This window comes from Zophobas morio, unplaced genomic scaffold, assembly GCF_036711695.1.
Source record: "Zophobas morio isolate AGI-343-1 ecotype UQ-CSIRO unplaced genomic scaffold, CSIRO_AGI_Zmor_V1 ptg000021l, whole genome shotgun sequence".
NCBI lineage: Eukaryota > Metazoa > Arthropoda > Insecta > Coleoptera > Tenebrionidae > Zophobas > Zophobas morio.
This window is the reverse complement of record NW_026972126.1, coordinates 17,075,408-17,091,418: the sequence shown is the minus strand read 5'-3', so window position 1 is coordinate 17,091,418 and position 16,011 is coordinate 17,075,408. Positions and strand designations below refer to the sequence as shown.

The following is a 16,011-nucleotide window of genomic DNA, read 5'->3' as shown; positions in this document are numbered from 1 at the left end:
GTTTAAAAATATTTACGTCAATCATTATAGTTATGCTCCATTCTGTATAAACGGGCACAGTTCTAATAATAATTTGATCAAATACGAAGTTACATTGGACCCAGGTCACACTCAAAGAAAAAAGTTGCCAACAAACGTTCTATACCTATGTCAAATATGGCGTCCTTAAAGTCATTGTTTTGGAAACACAGCTTATATCAAATAATTACCACTGCTTTAATAGTATGTTTGCAAACAATTGATGCAAACTGCACAATTAAGTATGAGATGGAAGTACTAATCCTCGAACTTGAAACGATCACCCAAAACAAAGAAGTAATAACCAGCCAAGAAAATGCTCTTTCCATCACAGTTCTCAGTGACGTAACTGTTCTACATAGAGGTATGCTAGAAATCACTCCCGAAACCCCTTATTTTAGGCTAGATGCTCACAATCTAGAAAAAATAGAAATCCGTACTTTCGATAATCAAAACATAACTGAAATTATTAGTCTTAATGGCAATAAACTAACTGTCATCGCTACTGGTACTTTCAAAAATATGAAAATTCGAATACTCGATTTGGGTTGCAACAAAATTACACACGTTGAGGAAAATGCCATCACCGATATGCCAAACTTAGAAGAGATTCTCCTGGCTCAAAATAAAATTGTCGAACTCCATGCTAATTCTTTCGTGAATGCTCCAAAAATGTGGATTCTTGACATGCAATTCAATGAGTTGCGTGAATTGGGTGAACAGTGGTTCAGTTTTATGAACAAAGAAGAAGGGCTGGAGATAGTGTTAGGGTACAATGAGATTGAAAAAATACATCCTAAAACCTTCGATGGACTCAGCATTTGGTATATGGATCTGAGTCATAATAAACTGAATGAACTTCCAGGAGAAATTTTTACAGGAACTTTGGCTGAGCTGATGCTGAATAACAACACATTAGAACATCTCCCGGATTCTTTTTTCCAACAGAATAATTTGAAAAGACTTAATATTCGCGACAATCCTCTCAAGTGTGGTACTTTACAAAAATTGAAGATGTTTGCTGAAAAAGATATGGTGATAGTGGAATATGACAACCGTTATTGTTAAGTACTAAGATGCGAAGTTGATGAAGTTAACGAACATTTGCTCGTTTCTTTTATTTTCTTGTCTCTCCTTTAATATGTAGTACTATTTGATTATTTTTTACGAAGAGGGCATCCAATGTTAAATATCGTTTGTGTTTATAAATCATAAAATTGTAAATGTTACCATAAAAATAATATTACAGAGAAAAATTAAAAGCTTGTTAACATTACTACCCATTTTCCGTGAAGTCAGACTCGGCATTTCTCATATATTTTTTTTAATTTTATAACTAACCAACATCCACGTTCGTCAGTAACTTTTTGGCCTTTCATAACTTTTTATTTTTGTTGATAGAATATAACAGCCGCAATTGTTAAGTGTTTAAGACGCAGAATGAATAAATTTTGTGAAAGATTTGTTGGCTTCTTTTATTTCTTTTTGTTTAATATGTGGAAATATTTTATTATTTTTTACTAAGGTAGTACCCAGCCACCATTTTGTTCATTTATTTCCATTGTCGGATGATTAAAAGATCGTTCTAAAAAATTATTATTAATTATTACATTTACATTACATTTTAATGCTTGTTTTCCTCACAATTTTTTTGAGTGAAAGTCTCAAATATATTTAGGTATGATGGCAAAAAGTTATAACGTGCCGTACTTTTACACAAAACATCTTAAACATCTTTTGAAAAAAGTCTGTTTGAAAACCTCCTACAGTAATATTTATAATATTTTTGGTTGTTTCATTTTAATTACTGAAAATAAAGTGTCGATGAAATAACAATTTTGACCAAAAATTTTAAAGTTGCCCCTGGAGTGTAGTAAACCTGATAAAAACTATAAGTCGACTTGTTTGAATATTCATGTTAAATTTCGTTTAATTTTTTATCGACTTTGTTCCAGTAACGATGAACTTCCAGGAGAAATTTTTACAGGAAGTTTGGTTGAACTGATGCTGAATAAAAACACATTAGAACATCTCCCCGATTCTTTTTTCCAACAGAAAAAATTGAAAAGACTCAATATTGACGACAATCCTCTCAAGTGTGGTACTTCAGATGAATTGAAGAAGTTTGGTAAAAAAATATGGTGAAAATGGAATACGACAACCTTTATTGTTAAGTACTTACTAAGATGCGAAGTTAGTACTATTTGATTGAGGGTATCCAGTATCAAATTTCGTTTGTGTTTACAAATCATAAATTTGTAAATGTTAGCTTAAAAATAATATTACAGAGAAAAATTAAAAGCTTGTTAACCCGTATTTTGGATATGTATGAATTATCCTTTTTTCAATTGATTGACGTACATTAATTATTGCAAATTATTTATTTGCAATTTACATTTAGACTATTTCTACTAGTGAAGAAATTGCAAAAAAAAATATTTTATAGTGGACGAAACTTCTGAAACGTGTGGAGGTTATATTGTCAATCTATTTCTAGGTTGTTTAAGTGATAAACGGTCTAGTAAATATTACTTAATTACATACAAACAATTAGAAAAAACAATTATCTGACTATATTAAGATTTATTAATGAAGCTTTCATGAATTTCGTTCTTCTTATTGTTGTTCTGACAGAGAAAGTTTTAGTTATGTTATCCAATGCAGCGACATTTACAGACAGAATTTTAGAAAGGAAAATTTGGAAAAACACCTGATTGTCCAAAGAAAATATAAAAATATGTTATACGTAATAAGTTTAATTATAGAAATTTCAATGTATTTTTGTATGAAGTTCAATCTTTTTTTCCGAGTCGCCAGATGTAAATTGCATATGTGTATAAAACTCTGCATATACGGAAAAATTAAATTTATCGTACTGAATGTACAAATTGAATTTTAATACGTCTTTTCCTCCCAATTATGTAAAAGAATGAAAAACATCTCTATTTTTGTAGTTGTTTGAATACATTCAATTTTGACATTATAACTGCAATTTTAGTCACACATTACATACGAAGCGACATTTTATACACAGTCATACTCAAGAAAAAAGTTTCTAGATGTTTTCAATGGCCACTTTAAACTCACTATTTTGGAAATATAGTTTGTACCAAATTCTTATCACCACTTTACTAGTGTTTCGAGCAACTGCTGTAAATTGCTTAATTAAGTATGAGTTGAAAGCAATCACCCCCGAAAATGAAGCAATCATCCACAAGGAAGAAGTTATAACCAACCAAGTAAACGCTTTTTCCATCACTCTTCTCAGTGACGTCACCGTTTTACGCAAAAGTATGCTACTAATTACTTCCGAACTCCTTTACTTACAACTAGATGGTCACAATATAGAAGAAATAGAAACCGGAGCTTTCGATAATCAAAACATAACTGAATTAATAAGTCTTAACAACAACAAACTAACTGCTATCGTTTCTGGTACTTTTAGAAATATGGAAGTTCGAGCAATCGATTTGAATCACAATGAAATTACACACGTTGAAGAGAATGCCATCACCGATATGCCAAACTTGATCCAAATTATCCTGTGTCGAAATAAAATTGTCAAATTCCATGGTAACTCTTTCGTGAATACTCCACAAATGTTGATTGTTTATCTGCAACACAACGAGTTGGGGGAATTGGGTGAAAAATCGTTCAGTTTTTTTAAGAAAAAAGAAGCAGGGTTCGTAGAGTTGCAGTACAACAAAATTGAAAAAATACATCCTAAAGTCTTCGAAGAATCAAGGATTTGGTACCTGGATTTAAGTCACAATAAACTGAATGAAGTTCCGGAAGAAATGTTTACAGAAAGTTTGGTTGAGTTGAAACTAAATAACAACACACTGGAAGATCTACCGAGTTCTTTTTTCCAGAAGAAAAATTTGAAAGTACTCGATATTAGCGACAATCCTCTCAAATGTGGTACTTTACAAAAACTGAAGAAGTTTGCCAGAGAAAATAGTTTGGCAATAAAATATGACAACAAGAATTGTTAAGTGTTTAATATGCAGAATGAATAAAGTTTATCAAAGATTTGTAGCCTTCTTTTATCTGCTTTTGTTTAATATGTAGCAATAGTTGACTATTTTTTACCTAGATGGTGCCCAGCTTAATCTTTGACTTCTTTTTCTAAATATGTGTATACAGTTTTCTTCCACCTACACGATACTTAAAATATATTTCACATGGTAATTTCTTGGAAAAAATAAGAATTTTGCAAATAAGCTCCGCCTCCGTTTCACGACGATTAAAGAAAACTACACATTGGGATGAGGGCGGGTGGGCGGTGTATATGTAGCCTTTTTTCCCTTAATATATACGTAGTCATTTTTTCATAGCCAGAAACTTAAAAACATATTTAAAATGGTAAATTTTTGTAGACAAATACGGATTTTGCAATTAAGGTCCGCCCCTTGATGTGATATCAAATGAAAAATTCGTCACAACTGAGATATGGGCGGGTGGGCGGGGCTTAATGATTTATTTCTCTTTCTAAATATGTATATAGGGGAAGGAAGGGCGGAACGGGGTACTTAGTGTTTACATGAACTTTTAGACAAAAAAAAGCGAAATATATCAATATCTATTGACATTGAACAAGAGCTTAGAGTATTAGCTAAACATTTTAGAAATAGTTGTTCCCAAATTTGCCGTTGGTAAATTTTTAAAAATTACTATACATAAAGTGTGGATTTGTCCCATTCTGCCCCAGGGGTAGGGTGGAATGGGGTATAGTAAGTGATAGTTAAATAAGTGTGCAAAACCTAAACTGGATATTTATTTTTAGTATATTTGAATACTACAAAATTATTTGCAAATGTCGCAAATATGAACAGCTTCGTCGTTTTCGCTATCCACACCAGCATAAGAATTGTGTGCCCATTTATGACACATAGAACATGAAATCCATCCTTCTACAGATTTTGAATAAAACTCTTCGCAGTAAAGGCATTCGACATCACTTCCTTCTGAGGATGAATCAGAAGATTCTTTGTTTTTTTTTAGATTTCTTAACGATTTTAGATTTCTTCTTTTGTGATGTTTTAGTTTTAGATGGTGTGTGGTCCCATTTTAGAGTTTTCTTTATTGTTCCTTTCTTTTTCGTTAAAGATGACGACTTTTTTGCAACAATTGTCGTCTCTAATTCTTCCTTGTATGGAGTGGATGTTAAGATGACTGTTTTGCCCCTTTTTCGAGAAACTCTTTTAGTAGTTTGTTTGATAATTGGAACAGGCAATGCTATTTTAGGAGACAAGCATGGAAAACTTGAACTGCTATCATTAGATTTGGAAGTTGTGTTGTCCCAAAAAGAACATTGCGGCTGAGGATTTAAGATATCAGATGCAGTTCTTTGTGGTCTTGGTGATTTAGCCTCTGTAACCACAAAAGATACTATTTCTGTAGGAGTTTTTGCCCAAGACTCCTCCAAAGGTGTTGATGGTTCTTCTGGTCCATTTTCTGATTCAACATTTGCTATCTCAGTGGTAGCAGAGGGTAAATAATCTGCTTCGGTAAAGACTTCTGGATCAAGAGGCCAAATGCCAGTCTTTCGAAATCCACTGACAGCGGTTTTCATTGTTGCTGAGTTAACGAGTGCACTTCCAAATAATGTTGAAATCTGAGAGAGTGTAACGACTTTTCCGGGATTGCAGCCAAGCCAATTGCGAACTTCAGTCTCATAATGTGCACTCAGAGGTTTCATAAAAGACACATCTAGTGGTTGAAGCCTGTGAGTAGTATGCGGTGGAAAGCATAGCAAAACAACACCGTTGTCACGTGCGGATAAAACAAGTTCTAAATTTTTAGTGTGGGTCCATCTAGAATGAGAAGCACAGGGCGTTCTTTAGTTGCTCTCGAAAATGGAATAAACGTTTTAAACCATTTCATAAAAAGTTCTGTTGTTATCCACCCTGAGTCACTAGTGTCTACTAAAGACCCAATAGGTAAACCAAGTTCGAAAGATTGCTGTTTTCGCTTTCTAGGAAATATAAGCATGGGGGGCATGTATTCTCCAGCAGCAGAAATACAAATTTCTGCTGTTACAGTTTCTCCACGTTCTGAAGAGGTTAGAGTCCCAACTTGGCGTTTTCCTGTCCGTGCCAGAATCTTCGTATGACCTTTTGGATTAACGGTTACTCCCGTTTCGTCAACGTTATAAATTCGATCACCTGTCAATTTATGCTTGTCTATAGTTTCTAACAATAAACTAAAAAATTTAGTAACAGCAACGCGATTGAAGCCCATTGCTCGAGCTCCTGAAGTAGCTTCAGGGGTTCGTAATGATACATTCGGATGCCGTTTTAGAAATGCTCGCATCCAGTCCTTGCCTGCCATCTGTGTGGTAGCATTGAATCTATTAGCACAATTATTTGTAACAGCTAATTGATAAAGGAATCGCCGCATATCAATCATAGTAAGTCCGAATAATCTAGATTCCATGTTAATTATATAATCTACTAGTTATAGCTCTTGTTCATGTGTAAAAACTGGACGAAATTTTCCAGCTGTTTTGTCAATTTTAAAATTGTCTTTGGCTTGTTTTTTTTTCTTAACATAGCGTTCGAGAGTTGTTTGTGGAACACCAAATTGAGTCGCAGCTTTTTTGTAACCCAATTCTTCATTGACTACTGCCAAAACCGCTTGATTCATCGATTGAACTGACCAATTTTGCCTCTCTGTTTTCCGCACGTAATCACGAACCATCTAAAATGATAAGATGGTATATTAAAGTAAAGCATAAAAGATAAAATACAGCGAATAAACGTGGTCTCAGCACTGGGGTAGAATGGGGTAGGTACCCCAATCCGCCCCAACTCATTCTGCCCCACATGCTGATCATCTATGTCAGACAATAAATTTTATAAACAAAAACCATGTGGGTAAAACCGCATGGATGAAAAGAAAGCTAATTGAATGTAGAATGTAAAGAATGTATACTTATGGCTAATAATAAATGAAAACAATACTTACGATGGCTATGAAAAAACGCTGAAACTACAAAACACCCGCAAGAAATAGTCACTAGGCCGGTTAACACAGTAATGCTTCGCATATGGAAGAGACGTTGGAGGGGAAGGAAATATAACGTCTGGTGATGCGTTCTAAGAAAATTCAAGCAGATATGTCGACACCTCTTGATTTTAAAACGTGTACCCCGTTCTACCCGACTACCCCGTTCCACCCAGCTTTCCCCTACAGTTTTCTTCCACCTACACGATCCTTAAAATATATTTCACATGCCAATTTCTGGGAAAAGATAAGAATTTTGCAAATAAGCTCCGCCTCCGTTTCACGACGATTAAAGAAAACTACACATTGGGATGAGGGCGGGTGGGCGGTGTATATGTAGCCTTTTTTCCCTTAATATATACGTAGTCATTTTTTCATAGCCAGAAACTTAAAAACACATTTAAAATGGTAAATTTTTGTAGATAAATATGGATTTTGCAATTAAGCTCTGCCCCTCGATGTGATATCAAATGAAAAATTCATCACAACTGAGATATGGGCGGGTGGGTGGTACTTAATCATTTATTTCTCTTTCTAAATATGTATATATAGTTTTTTCCTCCTACACATTACTTAAAATATATTTCACATGGCAATTTCTGGGAAAAGATAAGAATTTCGCAATTAAGCTCCGCCTCCGATTCACGACGACTTAAAAAAACATCATAATTGAATGAGGTCGGGTGGGCGGTGCTTATTTTAGCCTTTTTTTTTAGTAATATACGTAGTAATTTTTTCACAACCAGAAACTTAAAAACACATTTAAAATGGTAAATTTTTGTAGACAAATACGGATTTTGCAATTAAGCTCCGCCCCTCGATGTGACATCAAATGAAAAATTCATCACAACTGAGACATGGGCGGGTGGGTGGGGCTTAAACATTTATTTCTCTTTCTAAATATGTATATACAGTTTTCTTCCACCTACACGATACTTAAAATATATTTCACATGGCAATTTCTTGCAAAAGATAAGAATTTCGCAATTAAGCTCCGCCTCCGATTCACGACGATTTAAAAAAAACATCATAATTGAGATGAGGTCGGGTGGGCGGTGCTTATATTTAGCCTTTTTTTTAGTAATATACGTAGTCATTTTTTCACAGCCAGAAACTTAAAAACACATTTAAAATGGTAAATTTTTGTAGACAAATACGGATTTTGCAATTAAGCTCCGCCCCTCGATGTGAAATCAAATGAAAAATTCATCACAACTGAGATATGGGCGGGTGAGCGGGGCTTAATCATTTATTTCTCTTTCTAAATATGTATATACAGTTTTCTTCCACATACACGATACTTAAAATATATTTCACATGACAATTTCTGGGAAAAGATAAGAATTTCGCAATTAAGCTCCGCCTCCGATTCACGACGATTAAAAAAAACATCATAATTGAGATGAGGTCGGGTGGGCGGTGCTTATATTTAGCTTTTTTTTTGGTAATATACGTAGTCATTTTTTCACAGCCAAGAACTTAAAAACACACTTAAAATGGTAAATTTTTGTAGACAAATACGGATTCTGCAATTAAGCTCCGCCCCTCGATGTGATATCAAATGAAAAATTCATCACAACTGAGATATGGGCGGGTGGGCGGGGCTTAAGCATTTATTTCTCTTTCTAAATATGTATATACAGTTTTCTTCCACCTACACGATACTTAAAATATATTTCACATGGCAATTTCTGGGGGAAGATAATAATTTCGCAATTAAGCTCCGCCTCCGATTCACGACGATTAAAAAAAAACATAATAATTGAGATGAGGTCGGGTGGGCGGTGCTTATATTTAGCTTTTTTTTTAGTAATATACGTAGTCATTTTTTCACAGCCAGAAACTTAAAAACACATTTAAAATGGTAAATTTTTGTAGACAAATACGGATTTTGCAATAAAGCTCCGCCCCTCGATATGATATCAAATGAAAAATTCATCACAATTGAGATATGGGCGGGTGGGCGGGGCTTAATCATTTACTTGTCTTTCTAAATATGTATAAACAGTTTTCTTCCACCTACACGATACTTAAAATATATTTCACATGGTAATTTCTTGGAATAAATAAGAATTTTGCAATTAAGCTCCGCCTCCGATTCTCGACGATTTAAAAAAAAAACCTCACAATTAGGATGAGGGCAGGTGGTCGGTGTTTATATTTAGCCTTTTTTTCCCTTTATATACGTAGTCATTTTTTCACAGCCAGAAATTTGAAAACACATTTAACATGGTAAATTTTGTAGATAAATACGGATTTTGCAATTAAGCTCCGCCCCTTGATGTGATAACAAATGAAAACTGTGATCTGGGCGGGTGGGCGGGGCTTAGTCCTTGGCTTCTTTTAATATATAATTTCTTTCAACAACACGATACTTGAAATGTGTCACATAGTAATTTCTTGTATTGAAATTAGGATTTTGCTAAGCTTACCACGAATAAAAAAAATAATCACAATTAAGGACGCCCACGCGTCCCCATCTCAAATGTGATAAATTTCTTATTCGTTGTGAGCCGGAGGAGGAGCTTAATTGCAAAATCCTTATTTCTCTACAAGAAATTACGGTGTGAAACATATGTTAAGTACGTGTTGCAGAAAAAAACTAAATACGTTAAGAAAAAGAAGCAAATAAATAAGCCCCACCCACCCACCCCTACCTTAATTGTGATGAATTTTTCATTTGTTGTCAGATCGAGGGGCAGAGTTTAATTACAAAATCACAAAATTTACCGAAGAAACATTTTTTAAGTTTCTTGTTGTGAAACTTGTATAAGCAAATCCATAAATATGAATGGAATGATAAATCACAAGTAGAGACTCATCATATTCTGGACATTTTAGATAGGATTTATTCGGCAAAATTTTGAGCTGAGGTCATCAATTTTTTGGAGGGGATAAGCAAAGATAGTCATTTTAATGCTTATTTCCCGTCACATTTTTTTATGAATGAAATGATTTATCTTGTTACCATTTTTATAATAAACCCATACGACGCCTATAGATTTTCTAGTGTGTGCGGCGATGATGGGTGACTCATCGCCGGCGACGCAACAGGGCGACATTCGCACAAGAACAAGTCTGGGGCGAATTAAAATGTCTCGATTGCGGGGTCGAGAAAAACCTCGAAGCGGCGTTCGGGATCCATCCAGAGGAACGTATAGATTTAAACAGAGGCCACCGTCGGGAACGATTATTTTTCAGTCAATTCAGTCCACGGAAATTATTTTGCTCTGTAATACACCGATATTAATCACCGTTCAACGTAACAGTACCATGCTGAAAGCACAAATTGCATTTTAATACTTATTTTCCTCCCAATTTTAACAAGTGCCATAATTGGTCTTTTTATCATTCTTTTGTATTTCAATGAATTTATTTTTGACATTATAATTGCGAGTTTATAAATATTTTCGTTATACTCCGTTCGATAAAACGGTCACAGTTCTAATAATAGTTTGATTAAATACGAAGTTACATTTGACCTATGGACAAAAGTTGCCAAGAAACATTGGAGATATCAGTAATGGGTTCCTTAAAGTCACTGTTTTGGAAACAAAGCTTGTATCAAATAATTACCACTGCTTTATTAGTATGTTTTCAAACAATTGATGCAAACTGCATAATTACGTATGAGATGGAAGTACTAATCCCCGAATTTGAAACGATCACCCAAGACAAAGAAGTAATAACCAGCCAACCAAATGCTTTTTCCATCACAGTTCTCAGTGACGTACCTGTCCTACATAGAGGTATGCCAGAAATCACCCCCGAAACCCCTTATTTTAGGCTATATGCTCACAATCTAGAAAAAATAGAAGTCGGTACTTTCGATTATAATATATTTCAAAGAAAAGTGTCCGAATTTCAAAAGTTATACAAGGCACCACTGGTACGCCATATATTTTCTACGTCGTTCCGCTCAGCTGTTTCTCTTCTCTCTGCGCCGGTCCACGCCAGCGGCGCCAGCATCACGGGGGCCGGTCCAGTGGCGGCCACGTGGCGGCAGCGGTAACAGTCGGCTACGCTACCAGCCTCCGCGTCCCCGTGGAGCGAGTTGCCCTAAAAGAAGAGGGACCAGTTAACAAACAAATTAGGCTAAATCTCGCCTCAACTATTCCCGAGTTAGTAACCCTATATAACTTATTCTAAGCTTATAATAACATAACCTGTTGCTAGGGGATACTAAGACAGCAACGTAGTGATCTTAGAATTCCACTAGCTGACCTTATGACGAACAACCCTCATGGCTAGTCTCAGATTCTCCGTCGGATTCTGAACTAACTCTCACGTTGTAGGGCTTTAGCTTATCGAGGGAAACGACTCCTCTGTAGCTTCTCTGCGATCGAGAAGAACCTGTCATGTCCTCGACTACATAGCGATCATGTGTCAGGACTTCTGTAATGACAAAGGGCCCACTATACTTTGGCAGAAGCTTCTTGCTTTGGCCCTGGTTACTAGCAGCAATCGTTCGCACTAGAACCTGTTCACCTTTCTTATACGTTCGCCCCGCACGTCGATGTGCATCGAAGGAAGCTTTGCGTTTGCTTTGATGGGCGTCTATACGAGCTTTTGCGTTCGCTCTCATTGCTTGGACGTCTCCTGCATTCTCTGGTTCAATTGCCACTTCGTTGGCCAGAAATGCAGTACCAGTGCTTCTTGGCGCGCATCCGAACAGCAACTCGTATGGCGATTTTCCCGTAGACGAATTCGCCGTAGAATTCAGTCCCCATCGCACTGCCGAGACGGCTTCGTCCCATCTTTGTTCATCTTCCATAGATGACGCCAGTGAGGCTAATATCGTGCGGTTGTAACGTTCAACCTGACCATTTGCTCTCGGGGTTGCCGTTGCGTTCAAAACATGCTTTATGTTTAGAGTCTTGCAGTATTCCGTGAACTGCTTACTAGTAAAACAGCTACCTCTATCTGAGATGATTCTTCTAGGAACACCAAAATTGTCTATCATGCTATTCAAGAAGTTAACCACGAGTCGTGCCTTAGTTGATGGGACTGCCTTCATGAACACGAACTTTGTAAAAGCATCTACAAGCACTATTAAATATGCATTCTTTCGTTTCGACTTGACAAAAGGGCCCAGATGATCAACGTGAAGTGTGTCAAAGGGCACCGCAATTTTCTCGATAGGGTGCATGTAGCCTGGCTTTTTCCCACCCATGTCTTTGTTGTACAAGCACGGTAGGCAACTCGATATATACTTCTTGACGTATCTACGCATTCCAGGAAACCAGTATGATGCCGATATGGCCGATATCGTCTTCATATCTGCCAAGTGGCCATTCTCGTCATGGAAATGCGAGACGACGTTTCGTCTTGCCGTCTTAGGCACAACCCACTTATTCCCGTTGTTTGTAATCTTATACAGTCTATTGTTGATAAGACGATAGTTTGCATGTATATCTCGTTCTTCCTTATCCTCTGGCTTCCGTTGCAGAGTCTCGATAAGGTACTTGCACCTATCGTCCAACATCTGAGCGGTTAGAACCCAATCATCTTCGTTGATGTTTACGGCACCTGCAATCGTTACTTCTAAACCGACAGGGTTTCTGCTCAAAGCATCAGCGTGTGACATTTTGTGTCCCGGACGATATTCGACGTCAAACGTATAATCTTGGATGCTTAGCCACCATCTTCCAATTCTAGGGACTAAATCACGCTTCGATAGAGTGGCGCGAATCGCGCTACAATCCGTCACAACCTTAAATTTCAGACCAATCAAATATATTCTAAATGCTTTCAATGTATACACCACTGCCATTGTCTCTAACTCGTATGAGTGGTATCGTTGTTCTTCCTTCGTAGTCTGTCTGGAATAATATAGTACTGGTCGAACAGTACCGTCCCTTTGCCTTTGTAATAGAATGCCACCTATTCCCCATTTGGATGCGTCAGTGTGAACCTCCGTCGTCAATTGCGGGTCGTAAATCGCCAATAGAGGTCGTGATGTTAATGACTTTTTGAGGGCGTCAAAAGCTATCCGTTGTTCGTCACCCCATGTGAAAACAGTGTCTTTTTTTGTTAGGATTGTTAGCGGTTTAGCGATTTTAGCGAAATCTCTAACATACTTTCTGAAATAACTAGCCAAGCCAAGAAACTGTCTGACACCGCGTACATCAGTCGGCGTTGGGAAATTCTCGACTGCGACTGTCTTTGCTTTCCCTGGTCGTATGCCTTGGCCACTAATCTCATGTCCTAAGTATTCAACTTTTTCCATAAAAAACTGGCACTTGGCCGGGCGTAAAGTAAGTCCAGCAGTGCGAAGTGACTGTAAGACTAGTCTTAGATTAGCCATGCCACTTTCGATGTCTTCTGTCGGCAGCAATATGTCGTCCATATAAGCTAGCGCCTTCCCGTAACGCAAATTCCCCAAAACCTTGTTTATAGTTCTTTGGAACACAGCTGGTGCGTTACACAATCCAAATGGAACCCTGAGGAATTCGTAGTGACCGTCTGGAGTGACAAAAGCCGTTTTAGGAACAGAAGAAGCTTCTATTTGCAATTGGTGGTATCCGCTGGCCAGGTCCAGACTTGTAAAGTACCTACATCCTTTCAATTTTTCTACGAATTCGTCAACGTGTGGAAGAGGGAACCTGTCCTTTACTGTTTTGGCGTTTAAGGCTCTGTAGTCGACGCACATACGCTGCTCACCGTTTTTCTTCTTCACGAGGACTATAGGGCTCGAGTAAGGCGAATCCGATTCTTGGATGATCTCATTTTCGAGTAGATCTTTTACGATGTCTCTCACAACTTGGCGTTCATTGTGAGAGAGACGATATGGCCGATAGACCACAGGATTGTCATCCTGAAGATGTATCGACATCTTCAACACGTCGGTTTTGCCTAGATGTTTAGTGGTTGACGCAAAACAATCGCTAAATTCGTTTATTAAACTAACTAAATCACGGACCTGCGTTGGCGTGAGATGTTGATTGTATATCAGATTATGGAAATCGAAAACATCGACTACATCAACGGATTGTGTCGCTAACGGCAATGCAGTTGTTACTTTTGACACCGGAGACGACTTTTCCTCAAAACAAACTACAGACCTAACTAAGATTGTTTTGGGACTTACCTCGATATGCCGGTACGAAAGATTCGTGATGGCGACGTAGCCATCCTCCCCCTTTGTAATACATTCGTGTACGACGTGTTCTCCATCAGGCAGCGGTCGTAAGCCACCTTTTACGTATACGTCGTCGGCACAGGCACCTCGAGAAGTCACGGCGACGAGAGCCGTTCTCGGTTCTAACACGATTGATTCCTTTGCCCATAAAGGAATTTTCCTGGGAGGAACATCGAGAGTTTCGCACAAGTCACTTCCTCTTCGGGTAACTCGTACGGTCTGTCCAGAAACAATCATCATGATCTCATCTTGATTTAAGAAAGTTTGGCCCACCAGCACAGGAATTTCTTGAGCAGTATTGGGTACTATCAGGCTCTCAACTTCAGCCTCTGCACCATCTATCTTGAGTCGGATGATCAGTTTTCCGAGAGTTTTCGTGGCTACTCCGCCGTAACCTATTACATATTTCGTGCAGGGACTGCGTTCCATGTTCAGCATGTTGGCGGTATCTTCCCGGATTAGAACAGCGCCGCACCCCGAATCAACATATGCCTGGGAGGGCGTTTCATTAACCCAGCAGTCAAAAAAATAACTACTGTTGACGGGTGCCAAGTCTTTCTCAAGGACAACTTGATTCTTGATGGACTGCCTGCGGCAATCTTTTGTAAGGTGGCCCAACCGCTTACAACTGGCACATTCCACTTTGGGTTTCGGACACTTATCGGCAAAGTGACCCTCATCCCTACAGTTATAGCATTTTGGGGGTCTTCTAGCCGGTGGTTTCGCTTTTTTTGGAGGCGGCTCATTCGATCGCTCCCTTTCGCTCAAAGGACGGCGATGTGCAGTTGTAAACGCAGTTTTCGCTACAGTCGTGCTCGAGACGGACTTTTCAGGTTTTAGAACAGAGATATATTCAGCGTAGAGCCGGTCTGGGCTCGTATATCTACCTGCTCTGGCCCCTGCTTGGACGCTTGGATCTTCAATACCATCAATAATACACGACACGGCTCTATGTCCATTAATATCGCAAGCATTTGTAAGTTCTACCTTGTCAAAGTAATATCTTTCCCATGATTCTGTAGGCAACTTCATCCGATTTACGAGGGCACGTAACGTAGTGGCGAAATCTCTGTGTTCAGGGAAGGATTTTACGAGCAATTTCTTCCACTCTTTCCAACTCAGTCGATATGTTGATAAATTATCATACCAGCGTCGAGCTAATCCACTTAGACGACTCTGCATTAAAAATATCATGGTTGGCTCATCCCAGTTATTAATTTTTGCCAACTGTTCGATTTTTGCGATCCATTTCGCTGAACTCAAATTTGGATTTCCAGGCGTGAACTCGGGTATACTTTCCGGTTTTATAGCAACCCTAATTCCACGATGGTGTTTGTCTTTCGCCTTTGTTTGGTGCTTAATCAACTTTTCCACCAACGCTTCTAACCTGCTCACAGTATCGTTGGATTTTGATAACGGAGGTGTATTTGATGGCGTACATGACTTATGGTCGCTGCCCCGGCTCGTACCAGGTGCGCTTAAGTTTCGGGACGCTTTGGAAGGTGATCGAGTACGCTTCTGTCTGCGCTTGTAGTTCCCATCCGCTGAACTCGATCTGGAGCTCGAGCTACTGGAGTAACTATCACGATCCATCGCATTCACATCACTCCCGAACTCTCACAGAAAAGCACAAGGGCTATCCCACCGCTGCCCTATAATATATTTCAAAGAAAAGTGTCCGAATTTCAAAAGTTATACAAGGCACCACTGGTACGCCATATATTTTCTACGTCGTTCCGCTCAGCTGTTTCTCTTCTCTCTGCGCCGGTCCACGCCAGCGGCGCCAGCATCACGGGGGCCGGTCCAGTGGCGGCCACGTGGCGGCAGCGGTAACACGATGATCA

The 16,011-nt window shown here is 38.3% G+C and overlaps 3 protein-coding genes across 3 annotated transcripts; 2 read left to right on the top strand and 1 right to left on the bottom strand.

Annotated features, from left to right (window-relative positions):
• The first annotated feature begins 267 nt into the window (after positions 1–267).
• Positions 268–1,086, top strand: LOC135131705 (leucine-rich repeat-containing protein 15-like). Its single transcript, XM_064059551.1, has one exon. The coding sequence runs from the start codon at positions 268–270 to the stop codon at positions 1,084–1,086; it is 819 nt and encodes a 272-aa protein (XP_063915621.1).
• A 2,000-nt stretch (positions 1,087–3,086) lies between these two features.
• On the top strand, positions 3,087–4,013 carry LOC135131704 (leucine-rich repeat-containing protein let-4-like). The gene has a single exon (XM_064059550.1). It carries the CDS (start codon positions 3,087–3,089, stop codon positions 4,011–4,013), a length of 927 nt encoding a protein of 308 aa, XP_063915620.1.
• Positions 4,014–6,477: 2,464 nt separating this feature from the next.
• Positions 6,478–15,966, bottom strand: LOC135131703 (uncharacterized). Its single transcript, XM_064059549.1, has 5 exons — positions 14,117–15,966; positions 10,904–11,085; positions 10,654–10,765; positions 6,770–6,856; positions 6,478–6,720 (listed from the first exon to the last, which is right to left on the bottom strand). Exons 1-5 carry the CDS (start codon positions 15,758–15,760, stop codon positions 6,478–6,480), a joined length of 2,268 nt encoding a protein of 755 aa, XP_063915619.1. The 5' UTR covers positions 15,761–15,966.
• Positions 15,967–16,011: the final 45 nt, after the last annotated feature.